Source organism: Haplochromis burtoni, unplaced genomic scaffold, assembly GCF_018398535.1.
Source record: "Haplochromis burtoni strain Fernald_Lab_line unplaced genomic scaffold, NCSU_Asbu1 Contig_4, whole genome shotgun sequence".
Taxonomy (NCBI): Eukaryota; Metazoa; Chordata; class Actinopteri; order Cichliformes; family Cichlidae; genus Haplochromis; species Haplochromis burtoni.
The window spans coordinates 5,380,868-5,395,859 of NW_024582365.1; the positions used below are offsets into that span (position 1 = coordinate 5,380,868).

General features: G+C 41.1%; 1 protein-coding gene across 1 annotated transcript in view; it reads left to right on the forward strand.

Moving 5' to 3' along the window:
- Positions 1 to 487: 487 nt before the first annotated feature.
- slc43a1a (solute carrier family 43 member 1a) overlaps positions 488 to 14,992 on the forward strand; it is a gene marked incomplete at its 3' end in the record, with an annotated part of 18,411 nt that continues 3,906 nt past the window's right edge. The window contains 5 exon segments of the mRNA XM_014334920.2: positions 488 to 739; positions 5,825 to 5,988; positions 6,545 to 6,737; positions 8,662 to 8,717; positions 9,305 to 9,381. Coding sequence (XP_014190406.1) covers positions 5,835 to 5,988; positions 6,545 to 6,737; positions 8,662 to 8,717; positions 9,305 to 9,381 — 480 coding nt within the window.

Sequence of the window (14,992 nt, forward strand, 5' to 3'; positions counted from 1 at the left end):
ATGAAACATTAACCACATATGTGCTGAATCAGTTATTCTATGTGATCCCGTATTGCAGTGACTTTCCTTTAACCTCCCAAGACCCGGACTCTTTCATGGCATGCATTTTTAATTTCTCTTTGCTGTTTGGCCTGATTGGGACCTGATGACTGTAAAAAGAAAGAGAAGAAAAAGAATTACCTGATTTTTGTTTCTGAGAAAAATGCAATCCACATATGAGGAAATTCACAGTGGTAGTATAAATTCCTTGTAAGTGGATATCAGGCCCCTGAAGAGCAAAATTTAGTATTTTGGTCTGGACAACTCAAAATGTGATGTCCACATATGTGGACCCCAGGTCCTACGAGGTCAAGGGCTCTTTAAAACTTCCATGCGCCATGCTGGAGGACATTTGCATGGAAGGAAAGACCAGCATGAATGTGTGTGGCGTAGTGACTTTTCTCCTCCCCTCAACAGGCGGTAAACTAGATGGGAGGGAGAAGTCAAATTGAAGGGGGAAGTGTGTGGTGTAACCGAAGAGAGAAAGGGAGAAAAAACGTGGACTTACAGGCAATGAACATCAGTCTTCAACCAGGAAGAAAGGGAGAGGACAGAGGGAGGGGGAAAAGTTTTATTTAGGGGACTCGGGCTCAACTTTGCTATTAGGACAACAATTAGTTAAAGTTGAGCTTAAATTCTTAGTTTGTTATTCAATAAGGAACCTTTATTTCGAGCCCCTGTGAGAGGACACACAACTGAAGTAAGTATATGATGTTTACTTACATTTCCACGTTTTGCCGCTGTTGTGTTCACGAGTTTAGTGTTATATGTTAAAAAAAATAAATAAAAGAAAAGAAGTAAGCGGCGGCTTGAAACAGCAGGAGGAACAATCGACCTCTGATACACGTGGCATGAGATGGACAGTGTCAGCTTTCACGATACAGACCAAACGCTGCGTATTAAACTCACAATATATGTGTGTGTGTCCACGTGTGTTTGTGCGTCCGTGGCCTGGTGAGGGGAGAAATGGCGCAAAGTACGGGCGCTCACAAAGGGAGGATAAAAATGTGAGAATCGGCGCGAGCGGCAGATGTTGAGAAAGTTTCGGAAGTGACGATTAAAATGTGTACAATACGCTCAGTGAAACCTGAGCCTTCATTTCACGGAGCATCGGAGTCCTGCCTGTTATGACTCATTTATAATATTTATAAAACCCCTGGAAAGCCATAAATGCGCACAAATGTCTTAAGTTAGGCGTTTGTTTTATTATAGCCCAATTACAGCATAACAGGGGCGGATCTAGAGCGGTGGCATGTGGTGGAATGTGCTGGCATAGAGACCCCTAATGCCACCCTGGTTTTGCATATGACAGTATTGCATATTAAAATAAGATTGCATTAACACTTTGAGCCTAGCTACAGATAACCTAGCTACAGTTAACACTAAATATAAATTCTAAAACTGAATATATTGCATAGTGTACCCCTCCCCCACCATTAACACACAAAACTTTTCTTGTTTTCAGTAGCAACCAATGCTTATGATTGTGCCAGAGACTGTATTGCCTTGTGCCACGTGCTTTACAGTACATCAAATCAAAATCACGTTTTATGTAACTGAAATGTTTAATTATGTGGGCTAAAGAAAATAATTAAGCTATAGACGATATTTATATGAAACATGTATACTTACTGCATTTGAATCATTTTAACCATATGTAACACCTGGAAGAAACTTTACATTGGGTAGTAGTCTGATGAATTTGTTGTGCATTTAATGTATCCATACATGCCTGTACTGAGTTATTAAGTTGGTTTATGTCAGTCAGTGAAAACTTGCTGGGATGACATGATGAAAATCTTGTTTGCATCTTGAAAAACCAAAAGTTGGTTGGTTTCATTGATGAGGTATCAAATAAAACAAAATAAAATGACAACCCCTTAAATTAAAGAATATAAAAAAAATGGGGGAGAACGATGGCTGAAGCAACTGTATGTTTAATATGTGTGGATTTTAAATGCAGCATGTCCCCAAGTCACTGGGTGTAGCCTCTAACACCCAGTCTAAAGCATCAGATAGAGCAGAGCTCCCCATTTCTCTCAGAACTGGGGCGCCGGCGTTCATAATCAGTGGATGTTTTTGGGTGATTAATGGTCACAAAACCCTTGAAAAGCAGATTAAAAATAATCTTGATCTTTAAACAGCCTAATTATATATTTGTTTCCCTTTATCCAGCCAGTATGCCTATATTTTATGTATTTATTGCTCGTTTGCCTTCTTCATTTATTTCTTAATTGTGTCACGCTTTGATGGGATCTGGAGGCCAGGGGAGAACTCCAGATTTTGACATTTGGAGCAGCACATGAACGCGTCTCCTCTTCTGCCCTGCCTGGTAAGCGGAGGCTGACTGTCACACCCATGGAGAGACAGCTGCTCGCTGGCCGGGCAACTTTTGGACTCTTTGGGGAACAGAGAGGCCCAGGGCTTTGTGGTTTATTTTATTTGGAAACATTTTTCCTGCGGTTCTTTTAGTCCCGCAGAGTTTGATAAACACGTCTGGTCAAGGTCATCTATATCCCCAGCAGGGAAAAAAAGAGCATGGCTGGAAGTAAGCAGCAACAGGGAGACTTGAAAGTAAGCATGATAGGGATAATTGAGCCTATATGTTCACTCAGTTGTTGATTGAGAAGGAAGGCCCTGTTCAATAATTCAAAACCCATTAAAACCCCATCCGCTTATCCAGGCTGCCAGTGGCAAAGAGGAGTAGAGTAAGTCTTGGAGTTATTGCATCATTCAGCTGCTACTGCTCCGGTATTTCAGGAAACACCCTCCTTTTGTGGGATTTATCCCAAAGCAAGCTTCACCTGCTCTAACTTTACAAGCACACACTTCACAGTGTTGTGACAGGGACTCACAACTGCCTGCCAACAACACAAAAAGCCGGGCTTTCATGTTTTAAGTTGTTGCCACATGTCTGTCATGTGTTGACCTTCCTGCACGGTAACACAGTAGCACTCCTGTTCCCTTTATTGACAGCGTGCAGTTTACTGCAGTAGTAACAGGCACCTGGAAATGGGCAGAAAAACGGTGACGAGGGATGTGTGATAAGTAGTAGTTAGTCCGAATGGATCCGTGCCCTGCATCAGTTTGTGTGAAAGCGAAGCAGATGACACCACACAGCAAAATATTTCTAACATTTTGAGTTATTTTCCAGTGTTAGAAAACCAGCACTGCTCAGTGTTAGCCATTGTTAATCTTCAAAACTGACTAGGTTACTTTTAAACATATAACACTGTCAAAAGTGTTAATTTTTTTTCTGGCTCAATTCTAGCCAGAGACACAAATCCCTTCGGGGGCCGTGTCATGAAGGGCAGCAGGTGTAAAGATTAGCCAAATCAATCATGTTTGACTTGGCAGAGTTACATTTGCTACCTGCTGTGGTGACCTGTTCTGACAAGGAAGCAGCTGAAAGTAGGAAAGTCATAAGCGCAACAATGAAAACTTGTATGTTCAACTCCTTGTACTCATTTGACCTTTGAAGTTAATGATATACGCTAAAAGATTTTTTAAAAAGTGCACATTGAGGTTAATTAAACGACAGATTTCCTCAGCGAGATACTAACTAGGTTAGGCTGTCCTTACTTCACATCAGCTTTGGCTGAAATTAACAAGATTTAGATTTACGCTAGATTAAAGAAGTAATGTGTGCATATCGACAGACACCCTATCAGGATCATCAAAATAGAAGTTCAGTTGTTGACTGTAGCAACAGCTAAGCAACAAATTTTTATCTGTGTACAGTTATCTCTTATATACAAGGACACATGGGATAACTGTAATGGTTGGGTTTTTTTGTTTGGTTTTTTCCTCCAGGCTAAAAATAAAATACAAAGCATATATGACACATCATGCAGGATCCAAAGGGGAAATGAACTCCTTCCTTCATTTTTGCCCTGTGATTGATAGCTGGAATCTGTTTTTATTATCATTTATAAATTTGGTTGTAAATGATAATAAACTATGGATAGAAAATTTGGTTATCATTTTGCCCTTTGATTGATAGCTGGAGTCCGTTTTTGTAAGCAGGTGGATCTCTGACACATTTTAAAAGCTCAAATATGAACATCTTAGGCCTTTGTAACAGTGGATCTAATAACTTTGGTTCTCTCTGGCGTGCTGGGTGGATAAAACAATCGGTTTGAAAATGGTAATGGATCGACAACAAAATTCCTAACTTAAAGATGATATGAATGGTTGTAACTCAAGTGTTTGTAGAAGTTTGGCTAAAAGTTAGCCTCTTTACTGTTTGTGCGCTCAGACTTAATTAACGGGTTAATGTGTGGATTGGGCATTTACACGACAGCGTGAATAAGCACCGTCTTCTGCTGTCACCTCATTGTTGAGTGAGTGTGTGTTGAAGGGGTTTTTGTCGTGGGGTGTCGGTTACAACGAAATCCCCCTTTTCAAACACTCTTTTCAGCACAAAGGCGGTTCAGCGGGCAGTGGATAATCGCATTACACACACGCCTCGTGAAGGCACACGCAAGCTTGTGAGCACAAGCGGAGACAAATGTGTCCCATTAGGGCCTCTCTGGTTCTCCTGTATGACACATGCTTAAAGGATGCCGCCATTAAGAAGCACTGAAACTGATTTCCTATTTGAGGCCTTGACTGTAGGCCTCTTCTCTCGCTGTTCCCCTCCGCCCCCTTTTGTGGTTTGGCTGCCAAATGGAATAGCTGGTCATATTTGGATCATGGCTTCTTGTTTAGATGTTTTTCATATGTGTGTTATCAGATTCATGACTGTGTTGGGCGCTCATGTTGCAGATCATTGTGACCAGTGACCTGTACTTTGTGTGTCTATGTGTGTGTGTATCTGTGTCTGTGTGTACTTTTCAGGTGGCCGTGACTAAGATGACTTTATTTAGTCAGTCACATCACAGCTGCTGTGTTTTTGCCCATGTGTGTTTATGTAAAAGCAGCCTGATTATCCTGTGACTTAAAACCAAAGCCAAGCTGTAGTTCCATTTGGTTTCCATACTCATTTAATCCCACTCCCCTTTGCTTTTAGATGGAAACAGCGGCACTTTAAGGTGCCACCCCAATTTCCATAAGGAAAGCAGACCAATTCAGCACTCTGCAGTGTCTCTGGGAGTCAAACTCAAGTGCTTTGTTCACAGCACAGTAGGTGAACATCTGAAGCTGTCTGGCCTAGGATTTACAAAACAGTGACTCTCCACATGGACACTTATTAGATGTACTCATCAGGTTTCAAATGTCAATGTGAATGAGAGCTTAAGTTCACACGAAGTAAATCCGGACTGGAATAATTTCACAAACCCAAAGTCATGGACAGTGGTGTGAGTCACTCAGACTTAGGGTTACAGTTTGTGCCTTTTTTTTTCTTCCCTGAAACAACAAACTGGTTTAGCAAAAATCCTAACATTCACGTCGCTAAAGAATGTCCTGGTCCTTAATAAATATGGGAACATTGGGAAAACATTACTGAGTGTTTTTGAGCTAAAACTAAATAAGGGCTTCAAGTAATTAATGTTGTTACTTCAAACTAAGACACCGGGTAATCAAACCTTTGGAGGAGGTGGTTTAGCATCAGTAATGACTCACATCAGTGTGTAATATTATTTAATAAAATCTGTTCAGCTTATTTAGTGTGTCTGGAAGTTTTTCAAAGGTGTTAAACAAATGGAAAACCCTTCGCATTTACATTGGATGCATCAACTATCTTTTTTACTTGTTAGAAAAAATAAAAAAAATAACCTCCATGTTTGCCTAAAGTCATTTCAATTTATCCTCCCCCTCCCTCTTTGTTGCTCCTCAATCACAGAGCAGCAGCGATGGCGCCCACTCTCGTCCAGGCCTACAGGAGGCGCTGGTGGATGGCGGTGACAGCGGTGATTGAAAACCTGCTGTGTTCGGCTGTGCTGCTGGGATGGGGCTCCTTGCTCATCATGTTAAAGAGGGAAGGCTTCTACTCTCACCTGTGCTCAGGTAAGATCAGAATCTCTGAACCTTGATATGGAGATAACACATCTATTAGACATTTGCATAGATTGTAAATAGAAGATAGACGTACCCAAAATACCAGCAGCCAAATTATGTGTTCGCAAGCTTGCTACAGTTTTTTGTTTTGGGAGGCTTCTAACTTTAAGCCCTGATTAAATCCTAACAGTTCACCCCATCAACAGTTCCTATGAAGGCATAGAGACAATGCTCAAGTACATTTTAACATTGGAGTCCATGAGGACTGACTCATTTTAGGAACGTCCCTTCAGTGGCCATTTGAGGAACTGCAGGTTTTAAGGCCTCATCACTTGGAATTACTTTTCGGGAAACATATGTATTGTGTTCAAATGTGTCATTGCAATCTATAAAGCATGAGATTGTCTTGTTTTGGAAATTGCAGAAAAGTCACCTTTAAGACAAGTTTAGAAAATGGGGAAAATAATGCTTAGTTTTGGAGTCAAGTCAGAGCCCACAAAAAACCTGAAAGACCCAAATAGTTCTTGAGCGATCTCTCATCAAGCCTACACACTTGTTCCCACAGAAAATGACACAGTGCACACGTCTTTGGGTAACTCCTCTGGCCAGAAGGTTGAGGAGTGGGTCAGCTGTGTGGACCAGGAAGAGATGCTAAATCTGGGCTTCACCATCGGTTCCTTCTTGCTTAGTGCCACCACCCTCCCGCTTGGTATCCTGATGGATAAGTTTGGACCACGTCCCATTCGACTGGTTGGAAGGTAATATTGTAACATTTGACAATGTATTCGTATGTGTGGCTCATAAATGATCCTTGTATGTTTGGCTTAATCATAAAAAAATCTTCCTTGGCACATGTGGAGATGAGGAAGGAAAACTTGATATTCAATCAATTCATTTACTGGTAATTATGTTCTAGTACAAAAAGTAGATGGATCACATTCCCACAGCAGGAGCGAGAAGTTGATCCAGTTTCTGCAAATTACTGAGTAGGCAGTCCTCGTTTGTATGTGTGCACCTTTTCTCAGTACACGTGTAGTTAGTCTACAACCGTTCATGTAATTACAGGATGTGTTCTGTAAGGTAGAGCTTGGACTGACTTCAGAGCCAGACTCTTAGAGATACAGTAGAAGAAATAATTATTTGATGATCTGCTAAATTTTTAACTTTGAGAAGAACAGTCTCATGTTTTTATGGTAGTTTCAGTTTAATCGAGAGACATAAGATTAAACAAAAACACATTACATAAAAGTTATACTTGCATGAAATAAACGTTTGATCCTCAAGTAAAACATGACTTGGTACGTGGTGGAGAAACCCTTTTTGGCAAGTGCATTTGTGCATAAGATGTTTCCTGTAGTTTGTAACCACATTTGCATACGTCTCAGGAGGGATTATGACCCACTCCTCTTTACAGGAATGCTTGAGGTTTCTTGGCTGCTCAGCAACTCGAAGCTTAAGCTCCCTCCATAGGTACTTTTTTTTTATAGGGTAGAGGTCTGGGGGTTGGCTAGCTGCTCCTTTGTTGTGTTGTATTGTCTGTATTTTTGGGGGGTTATTGGTCATTGCCTAAAGACCCATCTGTGATCCACCTTCAGTCTTCTGGCTGCGGGAAAGGGGATTCTCGTGATTTTAGGGTACATGGGATAGGTTAGGGATAGGTGTGGGGATAGGTTAATTGGATAATCCAAATTGCCACTAGGTGTGAATGTGTGAGTGAATGTGAGCGCGAATGGTTTTCTGTCCCTGTGTGTTGGCCCTGCGACAGACTGGCGACCTGTCCAGGGTGTACCCTGCCTCTCGCCCTATGACAGCTGGGATAGGCTCCAGCGCCCCCCGCGACCCTGAAAAGGATAAGCGAATGGATGGATGGGTCCCATCCATTGGCCTCTCAGTCCCATGAAGTCGTCCTGCACGCTTAGCAGAAAAACAACCCCCTAGCATGTTTTCATTTCCTGCTTGTCTGTATCTGTAGGGATGGTATTTTGTGGGTCATATTCAGCATTTTTCTTGCTCCAAACACGACAGATCGAGTTGGTCCCAGAGGGCTGAATTTTTGGTTATACCTGACAACCGCACTCTTTCTCCAAAGCCTACTCAGAATCATTTAGATGTTCACTGGAAAACTCCAGTTAGAGGTTGGGTTATCTTCAAAACAGAAGGGTAAAAAGTCACGTTACGTAAACAAACACACATGGTTTCTGCCTTTCTCATCCACAGTTTGACTTTACTTGACTTTTAAAAGTCAAGCGTGACACTTATCGGATTTGAACGGATCTGATTCAAAAAGCATTCAGGCTGTTAAATCATTGACCAACTGTTTTATAAACCAGACTTTTTATAGCTGATTTAGACTTCTGGTCTTAGTCTTTGTAGACGCTTCAACATAACCTCCATAAGTGGCTGACACCGTTGTCAGTTTTATGTGTCAGCCTCGATGGAAACTGATAAAATGCTGATTTGGCAGATGACAGATTTTACGCCTGAGTTCCTGTCGCAACTTCAAAGGGGTTTTGTGTCTCTAGCTGGAACGAATCAACAATCTCTCCAAGTCACCAAGCTACCCACTGTGGCGACCCCTTGTGGATAAGATGGCAGCAGAAAGTAGCTTTTTATTACTGCCGACGATGTCACCAGCAGCTAGCTATCTCAAGGTTTCATTATTTTTCTCTCTCTTTGTTGCAGCTCATGCTTTGGTCTGTCCTGTATTATGATGGCCACCTCTGCCTACAAGACCGACGGTGAGTAAAAACAGACAAGATATTGATGAGATAATCGATGCAAAATGGCACACAGGCTTTACAGAAGTCTGTATACCTGGATTTTTTTTAATCACTGTAAAAACAAACAAACTGATTTTTATCACTGATCAATAAGGTATCTATCTATTTGCATGACAAATGAGTTATTTAAAAAAATTGTTCCTACCTGTCACTCATAACACATAATTTTAAGCCTAATTAAAATTTAGATTAATTTTAGGGTTATATGAAAGTGTCTGTCACACTGGCTGGAACCATTTTATGTACCAGCTTGTTTATTTAAGCTGCTGTCTGTGTTGCTCAATATTACATTTAAACCACAGAGAAAGTGAAGGAGTTGCAGGTGCATCAATGTGTTTCACCATACCCTCATCTTCACACCACTTCACAAGTTAAAAGCCAACTGCTTTAGTGAATATCCGCTGCGGTTAAATTTTAAGGCCCATGGTAATTTGCTTGTTTTTGAAGGCTGTCTCCTGAAATGTTAACTTAAACTGACTTCTTGTAAAATGAAGTCCTCCAGTTTACCAAAGCGAGTTTTAATGTTTCTCTTGCTTTCTCTGCAGTCCTCTCAGCGCTCATCTTCCTGGCTCTTTCTCTGAATGGCTTCGGAGGCATCTGCCTGACCTTCACCTCCATCACGGTAAGACACACGGCTAACAGGCGAAGGGATAAGACATGCAGTCTGGCTGATTAATTGAGGGGAACTGCACAGGCAACTCAATATATAACCTATCCAGAGCCCTCATCAGTTGTTTCAGTTCAGTTCTTTCTGCTGTGACAAAACAAATTTCCCATGTGTGGGACTAATAAAGCTTGTCTTGCCTTGTCTTGTCTTGTCAACGGCCAGTTCCAGTGCAGTTGGTTTCATGTTCACATCTCATTTACTGGTATCGTTGTGTCTTTTGTGATGTTGTTAGAACAAGACAATCACTCCTCTCAGTACCAATTTGGATTTATTTTTGGGTGGCAAAGGTCTTATTCCATGTGGTCAACTTTACAAAACCCCTAAATTAAAAGAAGGGAGCCTTTGCATGTACACCATGTCTTGTATTTCTTAACAGTTGATAGTAGTATGACTGGTAATCCTGTGCAGTACAATCAGTAACATTAAATGCTATTAGTCATCTGGTAGTCAGTCAGTAACTCTATGTCCTATAATATAATTTAACACCATCTATTTACATAACTCTTTCTAAGAAAGTAGTGACAGGGTTTTATTTTTTTATTCTTCCTGGAACAAATGAGCAGAAACATTTTAGTAGCGTGGTTGGTCTCTCAGCTGACAAAATGGCATGTGTTGTTCTGACTGGGTGGGGGTAAGGGGTGGTGGTGGTACGGTGTGTGATGTCCACATCAGGCATGTGTATGTGCGTGTGCTCTATCAGCAAGTGTGTTTTTTTTTAAATCATTGTCCTGGCAAGTATTTAGGTTGGTGCTTAGTCCTGGTACAGTGTTTTCGTCAGAGTGCACATGACTTCTACCACATGGAAAGTTTCCACCAATTGCAGCCCAAGGGTGACTACACACCCTCCCTAGTGCTCGGCCCCTTTACCTCTAATCAAAGATACTCAAGGACACATTGAGCACACATTGAGCTCTTCCTCGCGACCTTCTTCCTGCTCTCTTCAGTTTCTCCGCTCAGCAGTCAGCAGAATAATCACTACACAACCTTTTAAACTCTGCATGACTGTGCACACATGCGGATGCGCAAATGTGCGCGCACAGGGAGATGAACAAGAAACAGCTGTTTAAATGCTGAAGTTAAAGACTGACTGTGGACAGATGACCTTATCCTGGGACCTTTTTCTCTTTAAGCTTGCAAACTGCTTACGTGGGTGTTTTTACAGAAAGAAAAGCGTTAGAGGAGTCTATTATGAAACTGGATGCCATTGGGTATGAAAGATGTTTAGGGTGATATAAACCAGACAAACAGTGCAGATGTTTAAAAAAAAAAAAGTGTAACTTGCAGGGACCTGTTGGTGGTGACTCAGCAGGTAGACTTTTTTCTTGTTTCTACAGTGAACAAAATCGCAGCGTTGAATTTTGATGAAATGTTTTGGAAGTAGTGCAGCAGCAAATCGACAGAGTGGTTCGTTCGTTCAGGTTTTTACAGATGCTGACTCATCTTTTTTTTTTTTTTTACACAACAGTGAAAGATGTTTAATTAGCACTTCTTCCCCCCCAGGTAGAGGTGTACAAAAACAACACCAATTTTAAAAGCAGAAACAAATGCAAAAGTAAGAATGTAGCTACCTTTCATACTCGCGTGGCTAACATTACATTAAGGAAACACGCATAACACATGCAGGAACGTGGAGCTCCTTTTAGTGTTAGCTCACGCCGACACAGAATGTTCTTTCAAGTCTATCAGACAAACACGGTTAATAACACACACACACACACACACACACACACACACACACACACACACACACACACACACACACACTGTTGAGTAATGATCAGCTGCCCCCTGTTGTTTGTCCCTGACTGACCTCCGCGTCCCTCGTCCCTTCCCTCTGTCGACACTTCTAATCAGGGTGAGGTTTACCAACACCGAGTGACCTCAATGCTGCTGCTTTTCTAAAGAGTGCAAGGGCAGACACACACAGACGTAAATTCAAAAAATGCCATCATAATTTAAACCATGTGGTCGAGAGTTAAACAAGACCATCTCAGTCGTTTTGCAGTATTGTGCTCTATGAGTCAGTTACTGGGGGAAACTCCCAATACAAAGCCCATCATTGGATTTTTATACAATACATAAATATAGTAATTCATTTAGACAGACATTATAACTTCAGATTCTTTAAACTGGGAATATCAGACTCCCTTGGCGGGCCGGTCTTAATTGGGATGGAAATTCTATGGATGGATTTCCTATAGAAATGTCTGTAGGAACCGCTGATGTCTTTGTCAGTAAGAAGACTGTAAAGCTGACAGAAGCACTGATGAACGTCCACATTTTATCCTCATTCTTTACAGTTTTCACATTTTCCAAAAGTGGACTGGACGTTTGGCGTTGATGAAAGTTTTAACATTTTTAACTCCATAACCTTGATCAGGGTAATTAACTCTGCCTCACTTTCACAGGTACTCTTGGTCCCCCTGTGATGTCCGTACATGTTCAGTGTTATTTTGTAATAATACATTCATGTTGCCAACAATAACACAAGATTGGCAGAAAATTGTAAAATCGTTTGAAGAGATGCTGTCAATTACAACAACAGGTTAAAAGATTGTGGGTTTTATTTCAAGGAGGAGTGACATAATTGAGTTTGGTTGAATATTAAATAAAAACAACTGAACACTGGGACATTTGAGGTGCAGTATCTTGCACAATGAGCTGAGATCCTGTGTGGGTGATGTAAAAGAACAACAACAGGCGCCAAAAGCTGCAATTGTGACGCCCTGTAGTTTTCAGTTTTCTGATTTCTTTCCTTCATGAAATATTTAGTTTGACTCATTACTGTGCTCAATATGCAAACACACCTTTAGTTTTTTTGGTTTTACCAACTAATTAAAGCCTTAAATGACAACAAGGTGATTCACAGACACCTTCTTTTCCAGTGAGTCACATTGTTAGGAATGCATGAGGTCCTTTGAACGCCCTATGTTCTCTGTGTACAGAATGAAAGTTTTTCTGCTCCCAGTATCATGTCATTCATTTTTAAAGGAATGAAGCCTGGCCTGCAACTGACAATGCAAATACTTAACCACTGGCATGCGATTAGACAATGCAGCTACTTCTGTTAATCATGTTCCTTGTAATGACTGTGAAAGTTGTCAGTCTGCTTCTGACCTACTTTTAAATTTACTCAGTGAATAGAAGCAACTTCAGGGAATTGGGGGGGAAAAGGTAATTATCGTACATACCCTAATATTAAAAAGTCCCTAGTCTTTATACAAGTCCACTACAGCAGGCTTTTGACGGCTTTGCTAACACTCTGAAGTTGACAGTTTGACCAAACTGCGAACACTGAGGGAGGGAGCAAAAAGAAGTCTGTGCTAATTGGCTCCAGTTTAGGGTTTCCTGCTGGGATCTCCACAGAGGGAGGCTCTGCAAATGTAGCGTTGGGAGATCAAACACAAAAAGTTTTACTCCTGCTACCTGTCTTTTTTTTTCTTACCTTGCTGATTTTTTATTTATTTATTTTTTTCTTGTGGCTTGTCCTGTCTGGCAGATTTTGCAATCAGAATTGTGATCTGAATGTACAGTGGTGAAAGAACAGCTCTTCTTCATGTGAATTACATTATATGTGGTTTGGTATGACAATGCAGAGGCAAGACAGGTGGGGGGTGAATGCACAACTGCCGCACCTGTAAGACACAAAAGACAAAACAAACATACAGAACCTGGAACACAAAAATGAGAAAATACACAGATACATAAGCCAACAATCTTCTTATAGTGTGTGTGAGTGTGAGAATGCCCGTGTCTTTGTCACAGATGTGCTTGCTGATTTGATACTCCCATCTGTCTTTCTTCCTCTCCTTTTTTTCCTTTCCCACTTTCCCTTCTTGCGTCCTGTCTTTCAAAATTTCACTGCTCATTAATCTGCTATTTGGCCCATTCTCCCAGTGATTAAAGTCTTAATTAAACTCAGTGCCAAAGCCTTACAACACCCAAGTGAGTGAGCACGGCAGGAGTAGAGCCTGAACTCATTAGCTGTGGCAAGTGAATGGCTAAATCCTTTTTTTTATGTGTGTGATTTTGACCCTGTGTGTGCGTCCATACAGTCATGCGTTTGTGTCCACATCCCCCTAGCAGCATTCGCATGCATAAGTGTTGCAAGGCCCTGTAAAAAAAATATTTATTTAATAGGATCTGACAGAACACAGAGGTAGAGGATAGACATTTGCACTTTCCATATTTGGTAACCTGACATCTTACAACATGAGATGCAAGCTCGGAGGGCCCCGTTTCCCACATTCCATAAACTTCCACAGCACTGCAGACCTTATGTTCATAGACGAGCTGTAATTCAGTTCTCAGAAGTGCTGAATGAGGACGGGTGTTCTTGCGGTTGTTTTTCTCATCTCACTCAGACAGGCAGACTCTCTCCTCGAACATCCTCAGGAAAGCTTTTCTTTCCTGTTTACCTGCCAACATCTCACTTCAGTGTCAGCAACTGAAGTGACCTCATGCTTCCTCGATAAAGCGCAGGCACCACAGCTTGCACATCGTCACAGTTATGTAATCTCAGGACAGCAGACAAAATTCATACATGGATGAAAAAGCACACCTCTCACCCACACCTTCCACCTTACATCGTGTTTGGCACAAAGGCCAAAATTTTGATATTTGGTTATAAAACTCCTGAAGACCCTTTTCTATGCAGCTCTGAATCCCAGTGTGTCTAAGTGATGGGAAAATTAAGGACTGCAGAATGTGCTATAAGAAATATTTATAGTAATTAGAAGGGATCTGTAATCTGTTAAAGGTACTATAATTAATATTTTTAACCAACATTTGCTCAAATAACTATGTATAATGTAAGATTAAACAAACTGCGGTTTTCTTAGCTCTACAGAAGTTTATACTCTTCTTACAAATTATTTTAGGTTTTCCCAACCCACAACTTTACTGCTTTGGTTCTCACCGCTATCTCGGTGCAGCTGTTTCCAATGAAAAGCCTTGTGTACACTTGCTGATACGCTAGAAAATACAAAGCTAAGTTACACTAGCAAACATCGCTTGATATTTCACTAAGGATTTGGTGGGTGGAGAGGGTAGGGAAAGTAGAGTGAATATTGCATTTAAACGTATAGGCTTGTAACACAGGACTCCAAATAAAATGCTGATGTTGCACCATGTTGTCTGGTTGTGCAAACTGAAGCAAGTTGCGTCCAAGTCAGCCGTATCAACTTTCTAAGTAGCCTAAGCTGGTGTTGTTTTCAGCTCATTCTTAATTAATAGAGGTTTAAATAACTTAAAGAGATAATGATTTTTCGCATAAAAAAATTCTATATCTCTATACATCATCTCCCAATAAAAATGTTAGGAGGTCAACGTTGTGCTCCTTTATGTTTAATAAATGCTCTCTGCCTCGATAACGTCAGTGTAAGGGTGTGGAAACTGTCTGGGAGACAACAGTGGCACTGACGGCGTAGGGAGATTAGGTGACGTTTGCAGGAGTTTTGGAAAACTGTGGTCATTGGGAGAAAGAGAGAGAGAGAGAGAGAGAGAGAATAGTAAGCTTGTCATCCAGCACAATTAAAATCCTACACATGTGATTTTTATAATCACG